At 34.3% G+C, this 11489-nt stretch overlaps 1 protein-coding gene across 1 annotated transcript; it reads left to right on the forward strand.

Annotated features, from left to right (window-relative positions):
- Positions 1-313: 313 nt before the first annotated feature.
- LOC148848641 (putative germin-like protein 2-1) lies at positions 314-10299 on the forward strand. The gene is made up of 4 exons (XM_088951347.1): positions 314-466; positions 642-914; positions 8813-8888; positions 9622-10299. The coding sequence occupies exons 1-4, from the start codon at positions 314-316 to the stop codon at positions 10167-10169; spliced, it is 1050 nt and encodes a 349-aa protein (XP_088807473.1). The 3' UTR covers positions 10170-10299.
- The last annotated feature ends 1190 nt before the right edge of the window (positions 10300-11489 follow it).

The following is an 11489-nucleotide window of genomic DNA, read 5'->3' on the forward strand; positions in this document are numbered from 1 at the left end:
TCGGGCTTGGTATGCTTGTCTCACTTACCAACTAACCCAGATGGGTTTTCGAGCTTCTACAACTGATACCTCCTTATTTGTGTACTGCTCCAAGATTGTTATGCTTTACTTGCTCATATATGTGGATGATGTTTTGCTTATAAGGAACTCCCAGACTGCTAGCCACTGTTGCATTCAGGAGCTCTCTTGACACTTCTCTCTCAAAGATCTGGGTCCTGCCGCCTTCTTCCTTGGTATTCAGCTCATTTGGCATCCTCATGGGGTACTTCTTAGTCAGCGATAGTACATCACAGATCTTCTATAACGGGCTCACATGGAGTCTGCTAAGCCCATTTCCTCTCCCATGGCTGTTCATCCTAAGCTCTCTCGATATGGTGGTTGTCCCCTCAATGACTCTATAGAATACAAAAATATAGTTGGTGCTCTTCAATATGTGGCGATCACTCACTTGGACATTTCGTTTGCGGTAAGCAAAGCCTTTCAGTTTCTCTAGTCTCCAACTATCGAACACTAGGCAACCGTCAAACGTATCTTGCCTTACCTTAAAGACACTATTATGCATGGTCTGAACCTCTCTCGGGCATCTTCTTCTTCTCTTTCACTTCATGCTTATTCTGATGTTGACTTGGCAGACTGTCTAGATGATATCCAATCTATCGGGGGGTTTTGCTATTTTTCTAGGTCCTAACTTAGTTGCTTGGAGTTCTCGCAAGCAAGCTACAGTCACACAATCTAGCACCGAGTCTGAATTTCGTGCTTGTGCTACAACAACTACTGATGTTCTCTGGATTACATCTCTTCTTCGGGATCTTGGAGTCACACTTTCCGAGGCACCTACTATTTGGTGTGACAACATTGGTGCCACTTATCTTGCTGCCAACCTTATTTTTCGTGCTCACACCCAACATGTTGAGGTTGACTTTCATTTTCTTTGAGATCTTGTTCTTGCATGACGACGGAGTCTATGATTTAACTCCTCCAATGATTAGGTTGTTGACATTCTCACCAAACCACTCGCAGGCGATCGGTTCTATTTCTTGAGAAACAAACTCCATGTTCTTGATGAGCATGGAGCTTGAGGGGGCGTATTAGAGTATTAGAGATACACTATCTCCACATGTATTTCAGTTAGGATAAAAGTCCATCCTTGGGATAACAATTATCCTTAAAACTTTAGGATAATTGTTATCCTAATGAGATGTACTCTTAGGATAGTCATTATCCTAAGAGATGAACATTACTGTTTGTTATCTTTGTAGGACTCTACCTAAGATAGAGTTTCCATTTTTGTAAACCTTTTCTTATTATAAATATGGATCAATGCCGATGGCCTCTTCATTGTGCCCAATTATTCTTGAAGCTCTTTAGTTTTTAACTGGTTCTAAGTGGCTTGTGGGTGAAGGACGGTTAAGTTTCTGGCTAGATAAATGGCTTGATGAAGGGCCATTAATTGATAAAGTTGTGGATGTTGAAGTAGTAAATATTGGGATACAACTAAAGGATGTTTTATCTATTGATTGGGATTGGAATCTTGAACCGATGAAGTCCTTTCTTTTACCTCAGTAAAAAGATACGATTAAGCAGTCTAGACTTCAGCTACCAACAAGAAGGATAAGGTGGTGTGGTTGGCAACTTCTGATGGTAATAAGTTCACATCAAAAAGTGCATGGAATTTCTTAAGAACTTCTCATGAGGAGGCCAGTAACTTGGAGTAAAGCTCTTTGGAGTAGAGAAGTTCCTTCTAAAATCTCTTTTTTTTTTGTGTGGAAGTTACTTCGGGGAAGAGTGGGAGTTGATTTTGATATGCAACACATTAATTGGTATCCAGTTAGCCTCGAGGTGTGTTTGTTGTAAGGAGAAGGATAATGAAGATGCCCATCATTTATTTGTTCATGGCTGTCTAACGAAGAAAGTTTGGACATTTTTTTAGTAGATGCATGCTTGGGTATGGATTTTTGGGGTAACAAAAGAGTTCACAAAATCATCTTTAATTGGCTGAATGTGCAGAATAGTGTGCATATATAATCAATGGGCTGAGGTGGTTGGAAGAATGACCTGCTTAATTTATTGGGAAATTTGGAAGGAGCGTAATTTGTATCTGTACTACCTATAAAAGAGCAAATGTTCCTTTTTTCTGGAATTTTCATAGGACATTTTCTACCCCCTTGTCCAAGTATACAACAAACATAAAGAGGAAATATATGTCATTTACTCCCACTTCAAAAACTGCCCATGAATTATAAATAATTTTTGTTGGATTTTAATCTCATAAGAGATTAAATCCAATGGATTTGATTGGTCAATTACATGAGAAATTGCACCTACACACTTGGTTGAAAAATTAGCTTCTCTTACAAAACCCAGTTTTGTACTTGTCCCACACTGGAAAATTATAAGCTTTGTTTTTAGTATTTTGATAGGAGCTGATTTACACTCCTTAGAAATAGTAGAGGAGAATATGGGGGTTTGATACCGTGCAACACGCACACGTGTGCACGTGTGTGAGGCGCACTTTGCTCGCACTTTGCTCTTACCCGCGTGGCTCACGAAGGGCGGCTTTGGTTTTGGTGCGATCTGATTGTTGATCACCATTGATGAGATCAACGGTCACGATTCGATTGGGTGTGATCAAGAGGCACAATTCAAAGTTAATAGTCATTAACTGTTAACTACTTTTTAAACAGTCACAATGTTTGAAATTGTGACTGTTCAAGGTGCCTTCTCTGAACCATCACCTACCTTTTTTTCATACATCTTCATAAACTATTTAAGGAGCATGAATTAGACTTCAAAACACACTTTTTCGAAATCCACTTTCTCTCTCTCTCAGTCTATTCTACTACAGTCTCATAGAAGGTTTTTCCGGAGATTCTTCAACTTTGCTGGTTGCCAATTCTCGCCCAAGGCTCTGTTGTATCCTGGGAACGGATTTGCTTGTAACCCAACAACAAACTCAGTGAAACTGAGTGGGGGCAAATAACATTCTAAAGGCAGTTTCTTTAGACGCGCCTCAGAGCTTCTCCTCCAAAGTTATAGTGACACCATTTTCCAACAATTTTAGAACGTTATTTTGCAATGGAGGCAGAAGCAAGCATGACTTCGATCAAGATGATGAACCAAGATCTTGTTCGATTAGACCAGTTCGATGGAGCAAAATTCAGCCGATGGCAAGACAAGATGATCTTCTTTCTGACCACACTAAAACTATACTATCTGCTGGATCCGAATCTGCAATCACTTCCTGAACCCACTGACAAAGACTCAGGAAAACTAAAGAAAGAAAGAGCAAAACGAGAAGATGACTCACTTCTGTGCCGAGGACACATACTGAATGCCTTATCAGACCGGCTCTACAATTTCTATAAGGAACTTACATCTCCAAAAGAAATCTGGAAGGCCCTGGAATTCACTAGTAGAGGAAAAATGGAGAATTCTTATCAATGCTCTTAAGAGGTTATTCCATCTGTCCTACATTGGATTCAAAAAACTTTCTCTTGTAGTGAGCTTAGGAAGGTTGGGTCATAACCAAATGTTGGCTTTTGTTAGTATGGACCTAAAACCTTGCCCTCCGCGGTTCCAAATGCCTTTGTTAAGCTTAATATATAGATGGATTAGCTATAGGCAATTCATGTAGTAGTAGTGGTTTTATTAGTGCTTTCCATAAGCACTATGGAGTTAATACAAACCTTTATGGTGAAGGGATGGTGCTAATGAATGGGCTATACTTAGCGAAAACTTTGGGCCTTGACAAAGTTTTCGTAGAGGCTGATTCGAAGGTGTCAATGTGATATGATGTTGGGCTTAGCCTCCGTGCCCTGGAAATTGCGATATTGGTGGGAGGAAATTTCAGCTTTAGCGGAAAGCAAATTCCAGGTTGCTGATGTTTGTGAGAAGCTGAAGTGTGAGATGTGAGACGTTGTAGGTTGAAGGCTAGAATTGTCACAGATAGGCATTGAAGTTAAAAACCAATGCATCCTAAACTTGCTAGGAAAACATAATTTTGATACAGAGAACATTTATAACACTCAGGGATAGGGATAGGCGTTGAAGTTAAAAATTAATCAAAGGATTAATCATTTTTGTCAAGTATTATTGTATCTGGAGACAACTTGCATATAAATACAAATACGGATATGATTTGGAGAAATAAGGATACACTAGTGAAATGCATACAAATTCCATAAATGTATTAATAACATTAAGTTTCATGTTAAAATAGCTACAAATAATGTATAGGTACATAGGAATTATATTACAATTAATATAGTTGGATGCATAAATGTCATACAATTTTATTAATAATGCTCAATCAAGAGTCCAAGACACATATTAATTAATTATATAGATTTTTATAAATTAATACATGCACAAAGCCATTATTGTTATTTTCTATTAACGTCTAAGGCATGAAACATATGCAACTGTTGTATTTTAATTATTACATCATTTCTTTCTATTTTTCTATTTTTAACTTTTAACATTGACAAAAAGGTCAACTAAAAATTAAATTTCAAGTATTTGGTAAACCAAAATTTTCATTTTTGTAAACAATAAATATGTTAATATAAAATGTAAATCAAAACATCAATTAATAATTTATAAAAGTATATAATATTAACATAAAATATTCAGCTTTGCTCACCTTGAATCTACCCCTAATTCTAATCAAATTCCCTTAAAGGTCCTACAACTGCTTAGTTGAGAGTATCATTCTTGGAGTATAACCAGATATTTTTGATGTAAGGCAACTGGAATGAGGATGGTCTAACTCCAAAAGTCCAAAGAGAATGGTTGTCTAGACCAAAGAAGGGGAATAAGGGAATAGAATTGGCTAGATCCCTTGAGTAGGGTTGTCAATGGGTCGGGTCTGACTCGACGGACCCGAACCGATCGGGCAGGTTATGGTTTTGGGAACTAGAACTGACGGGTCGATTATGGGTCCTGATATAGGGTCCCGATTACTATTGGTTTAGAACCGGTTTCACCTATTCTTGAACTGATTCAGACCCGACCATATATATATATATATTATGTATATATATACATATATATTATGTATAATATGTTAAATAAATAAATTATATAGATATAGAATATTTAATATATATATTAAACATAAATATTTATTTTTTAGTTATTATAATCGGGTTTGTTGGGCCAGACTTAATTGTCTTGAGAACTGATTGTTTTGGTTCTAAGTTAAAAAATTACAGACCTTATCAGGTCTAGGTCCTCAATATTTCATGTTAGATCAGTTCCGATTCTAACTGATTCTGATCTAGATTTGACCCATTGACAACCCTACCCTTGAGTGGCTAGCTACATACCCTTCGTTGAGAGATGAGGCTGTTGTTGTTTGTTAGTTATTAAATTTCGAAGGAGAGGTGCAAAGGTGCGTCGATGAAAGTTCGACGATGACTTGGATAAGGAGAGAGGTGGGAGGATAGTGACTTATAGCTTAGAGAGAGAGAGAGAGAGAATGTGGGTCTCCTATTTGTCATTCCCCTTACATACTCGTATGAGGTCCAATTTATAATGGTTTTGGGCTTCCTGAATTCCAAAAACTTTTGTGAAAAGTATGGATAGGCTCAATGTAGATATCTGAATTCCATTGCAGAGCTATAAACATTGAAAAGGTCAAAAACCCTCACTCTATACACCAATGCCTACCTGTGAATTGGCATCAATTCCGATCTGGCACCCACCCGAACTGTACTTTGGGCCTAAAAATTCTGACCCTAGGTTGAATCGTCATTCTCCCGTTGTTATATTTGGTTTGATTTTGTACTTCGTACCTTTTTAGAGTACCAAAGTACATAAGTACAAATTTCACTTTTACTTTGAAATTCGTTTGGTTAAAAAAATTGAAAACCATACTTCCAAATTAGAAACAACACAAATTGTTTGATAAAAATACACTGGTACGCATTTGAAGTAGTCATCTCACACATGTGTCAACTTGTTATGTAATAAAAAACTAGCAGGGACCCGTGCGATGCACGGGAAAATGAAATGCAATTTTTGACAAATAATTGTAATTTATTTAGGTTCATATTATTTGATAATTTGAAGTAATTATCATCATAAGTTCTACTGATTTTTGGAATTTAATGGTTATTTTTACAAATTTATACTAATTTCATCTATTTTATCATATTTTATGGAAATTAGTGGTTATTTTTCCCTAAGTTCTACTAATTTCTGGTAATTTCTATTATATAATAATTTATGATAATTCTTGGTAAATATAATATTTTATGGAAATTAGTGGTTATTTTTGGCTAAGTTCTACTAATTTCTAGTAATTTCTATTATACTAATTTATGAGAATTCTTGGTCAATATATACTTATTATATGATAGTTTATTGGTCAATTAGTGGAAATTAGTTCTATTATATAATTTCTACTAATTTTTGGTAATTTCTATTATATACTAATTTCTTGGTAAATATATACTAATGTATTATATTTTTGATATGATAGTTTATTGGTAAATTATAGTAATTTATTGATTTTATGGAATTTAGTGGCTATTTTTGGACATTTCTATTAATTTAGGATAATTTTTTGGCAAATTATTTTAATGTATTTAGGATTATATTATTTGATAATTTCAAGTAATTATTATCCCTACTAATTTGTGATAACTTCTTTTGATTTATTTTTAGAATTTTTTTTTATAAATATTGGTAATTTATGTCTAACAATGGTAATTTTTTTAATTTATATTTGATAATTTTTATAATTAATTGACAATTGTTATTGTTACATTATTTGCCAATTCTAGGTATAGCAGTTGTCAAATTTAAAAAAAAAATTCAAATAGCAATATTTTGAACTTACAATATGTAACAATCTTCAGAGCACAAAATCTATAAATGTAAACCAAAGCAACTCAAGGTTCAAAGTATCAATGCATGCTGGCCCGTATTGGCCGATACGTATCGTGTCGGTGGCTTCCCGATACTCTCGTACAGGGGTTATATCAGGTCAGCCATTGGTTCAAAGGGTAGCTAGGCCTTAAACCGGCCCCTCTAAACCCAAAAATTTAATCCAAAGAAATTCAATAAGCAAAAAGACAAACATTATTTTTGCTGATTTTTGTTAACATTATTTATTAAATATTTAATTATTAACAACATTTGTCAATAATAGTAAGTAATTATAATATTTTATTAAATAATCAGTAGTGATAGTTTTAATAATATTATTTAGTTATTTTTAATATAACAGTAATTATTAAATTTATGAATTTTTATTAGCAATATTCATTAAATTAATAATTACCAAAATTAAATTAATTAATAGTATTTATCAGTAATAGTCAGTAATTATAATATTTTATTAAATAATCAATAACAATACTTTTAATAACATTTTTAATTATTTTTAATATAACAATAATTAATAAATTTACTAACAATATTTATTAATAACAATATTTGTAATTTTAATTTAAGTAAAATTAAAATAAATATGTATTTATTAACAATATTTATAATAACAGTAATTATTAATTATAATCACTAATTATACATTTATTAAATTACTCTAATAATCATTAATTATTAAAACCGGGTTAAAATAAATAAATGGCAATGGCCGTAGTTAATTACTGCCATTTGGCGAAAGGGGAAACCACCCTTTTAATATTAAGATATAAGATGGGACAGTGTGCATGTCATGTTAATGGCATTGGATCACCAATGGTATACACGTGGCAACGAGTAGACAGATAGTATATGCCAGGTAGGGCTATTTTAAATACCAAAAAACTTTATAAATGAACAATAAAATAAGGGTATAAGACTTAAACATACCCCAACTTTTCATAAATTAACTTAAACATACCCTAAGTTAAAAAAAAAAAAGCTTAAATATATATATAATTACTCTTTTATCCTTCATGTTCATTTAAATTTTCAGAATAGACTCTTGAATAGGAAAGATAAATGTACTAGTATATTAGACTCGTTAGAGAACAACTTCTTCCTGGACTTCCCTTTCCAATCAAACGATTAAAGAAAGCCACCAACATAGGTTTCTCAATCCGTATTTTTTTTTATGCTTTATTCTGCAATTTGAACAAAGATAAAGCCCTTCTATTTGTGAATGAACAAAGATAAATCCCTATTTTTTATTCTGACCATTTCTCAAATACCCCTTTTTAAAAGTTCAAGGTTATCCTATTAAGGTAATTGATAGTGCTACAGTTGAACTCTTATTTTAATGGATCTGATGAGCAGAGCAGAGTCAAGATTGATCTGGTCTCCTTTCTATTCTTTACATATCCTAACGTATACATATTTATAATATCAACCAACCGTAAGTACACGTACGTCAAGTAATGTCCTCACCTTATTAACAGATGACATTGAATTCCTTCCCTAAGTTTGGCGAAATTGTTGGAATATATTAGAGGATATAGTTGATGAACTTGGAAATATCTACTACATGTATCAAAATCTTTGTTCAATAAAACTATGTGCCATGTCTTTTGGAAGAATTAAATATATCGGTAGGTATGAGATGACTTCTTACTGTCGTTATTTCTTTGAGAACAAGATTTCAAAGAAATGAGAGCAGTTGTGGACTTTGTAATTAATTCCAATAAACAATTAACCCAATCCTGGATTACACGCGGAGACCAGATCAGAAGATACAAGACCATTTCATTGGCTTCTCTCTATAAATAGCACAGCTCTCATCCCAACCTTCTCAACCCATCAACCAAGCAATTTGTTCATTTGTTCTGTCAAGATTTCAATATTGCTGCTAGCTAGTGAAAAATGACTGCTAGGATGATTGCAGTTCTTGTCCTCTTGGCCCTTTGCTCCAAGTCCTCTGCAAGACTTCTGTGTTGCCATTAAAGACACTGAGACTCCTGGTACTACATCTGCTCTCCCATTCTTCCTCTTCGTTTTTCTTCTGTCACTTGCACAAAATGCAGCCCTATACTTCCACGTATTCAACCAACTAACATCATATTTACTTATAAAGGCCTTCGTTTGTTTTTGTTTTAAGGTCTTTGTTTGTTTATGGTTCTATTGACTATTTTACCCTTATTCTTATTTTAGAAATATGTGGGATTTATGGCAAAATTGATTTTCCTGTGTATCACTTATCTTGGTAAGTGAAACCCTTTCCGGACTTGGGTAAGTTGATGAACTTCCCAATAGATGGTAAATGAAAACAAATTAAAATAGTCAAAAAGGCCCCTATAAGATATATTTACCCAGATAAATTAAACAAAAAAAGAACTTGGGATAATTGCACTTAGCTAGATAAAAAGGGTCTGGATGTAGTAGACATGTTAGGTAAGCAAAATGAGCAAAATGGGAGTTGGGACTCATTTACGTTTTTCTTTTTCATTGTTTTTATTTTTAATTATTTTGACCAAAATAATAAAATAATGGGTAATTTCTGTCTAACAAAGTAAAAATGTTTGGACTAAAGGCACATTAATTAGGGCATGTGTTACACAGCTATTACGTGTTCACTCACTGTGCCCGAACCCAGATAGGGTAAAAAAGTTTTCTAAAAACAAAAAAGAACCTAAATGTTTTTCATTCTTTGCTATCAACTGTTATTTGACAATTTTGTTATTGTTTTCTGAACAGTATTCGTGAATGGGAAGTTTTGCAAGAATCCAAACTACACAACAGCAGATGATTTCTTCTTTTCTGGCCTTGACAAGCCCGGAAACACGTCCAACCCTGTTGGCTCCAAAGTCACTCCAGTCAATGTGATGCAATTACCAGGTCTCAATACTCTTGGCGTTTCCTTGGTTCGCATAGATTATGCTCCCTACGGCCTGAATCCACCCCACACCCACCCCCGCGCCACCGAGGTGTTAGTTGTGTTGGAGGGTACACTCTACGTAGGCTTCGTCACCTCCAATCCTGAAAATCGCCTTATTACCAAGACCCTTAACAAGGGAGATATGTTTGTGTTCCCTCAAGGTCTCATTCACTTCCAGTTCAATGTGGGGCACACCAATGCCGTCGCCTTTGCCGGTTTAAGCAGTCAGAACCCTGGTACAATCACCACTGCTAATGCTGTATTTGGATCCAAGCCACCCATCAAAGATGATGTTCTTGCAAAGGCTTTCCAAGTTGACAAGAAGGTGATCGATTATCTTCAAGCTCAGTTCTGGATGGACAACTAAAACTAAAATATTACTACCACTACTACTACTGCTATCAATAACTGATTAAGTATATGCACAGTTCCTTATGTAAACGAAGGTGTTTGTTGTACACTTTATAACGAAGATTATAATATATACTGTGATTGGTTTTTTATCCAAGTTGATTTTCTACGTGTAAATAAGAAACGAGTGTGGCTTGTGGTTGGTTACATGGTGAGCACTTAGTTGACAATATTCACGTGGACTTAAGAATTGGGGTACATGGTATTCACGTGGACTTGATTTAGTGAAAAGCTAGCTTGGATAGGTTTAAACATGGTATTCAGGCTCCTCGAAAAGTTATTTATCCACCTGAGAAATGGGTATCTAGAAGTATAAGTTTTTCCCTTCTCAAAATCCAAAAAGCAAACACCCCTTTGATGCTTAAGGAAAAGAGAACAAACTCAACAAAAAAACAAATGCAAATAATTCAATATGAAAACATGTTTTATTTCAAAATGATCAAGTTAGCTTTTGGTAATCAAAATATTCATTTTAGAACAATATATGTTTCGATTTTAGATTCTAGCCTCTAAAGTGTATCCAGATATTAGAATGTTATATATCCAAATCCTTATTTTGTAATTGTACATGTACAAAATAAAGCTCAATGTTAATAATTAATCAATCCCACCACTTCCCTCGTATTAGGCGTGCATACGAGCTGAGCTTAACCCGATATTAGATTATTTAAGCTTGACTTGATAGAAAAATTTAAGATTTGGTTCAGGCTTGAATTTCGTTCGAATTAAAAGTTTGAACTAAATACAACTAAGATGCATGTATACAACCAGAGGAGAGGATGTATATTTCTTGCTCCCACTACATGTTTCAATAAATGATGAATGATCTAGAGTTAGTGTCTTACGTGGCACATAAATTCGATATGGTACATTACTATCCTCATCTGGAAGCAAGCAATCAACGTCCATTGGATCAAATACACCATTATGTTAGATCTGGGTGTACCAGTTGTCACAAACCGTAAGATAGGCATCTTGGCTTCAATACCCGTCTCAATGCCCAACACCGTTTTTTGTATTTATTTATTGTTAAGAATAGAGAAAAGGATGATTAGATGTGCATAATCACATTCACAATGTAATAAAGAGATGTGATGATGCATATTTAACACTATTACACAAGAGAGCCACTTCAACTGAAAAAAAAAAAACATGTAGGGACTGACCATTGCTGTTTAGAGTTCAAATACCAAATTTTATACTTCAAATAACAAGAATAATTTGTATTATTCAATCCAAAACGTTTCTGATTAATTATGTGAGGGGGACCGTGAAT

Source organism: Nelumbo lutea, chromosome 6, assembly GCF_056320005.1.
Source record: "Nelumbo lutea isolate HS-2025 chromosome 6, American lotus-T2T, whole genome shotgun sequence".
Classification (NCBI taxonomy): domain Eukaryota; kingdom Viridiplantae; phylum Streptophyta; class Magnoliopsida; order Proteales; family Nelumbonaceae; genus Nelumbo; species Nelumbo lutea.

What these genes read in the sequence shown, in the direction of transcription:
- LOC148848641 (XM_088951347.1), top strand. Translation starts at nt 314, where the DNA reads ATGGAGTCTGCTAAGCCCATTTCCTCTCCCATGGCTGTTCATCCTAAG. An exon ending in ACTTGGACATTTCGTTTGCG is followed by an intron (nt 467 to 641) that starts GTAAGCAAAGCC and finishes CAGACTGTCTAG; the next exon opens with ATGATATCCAATCTATCGGG. An exon ending in CTCACACCCAACATGTTGAG is followed by an intron (nt 915 to 8,812) that starts GTTGACTTTCAT and finishes GGATGATTGCAG; the next exon opens with TTCTTGTCCTCTTGGCCCTT.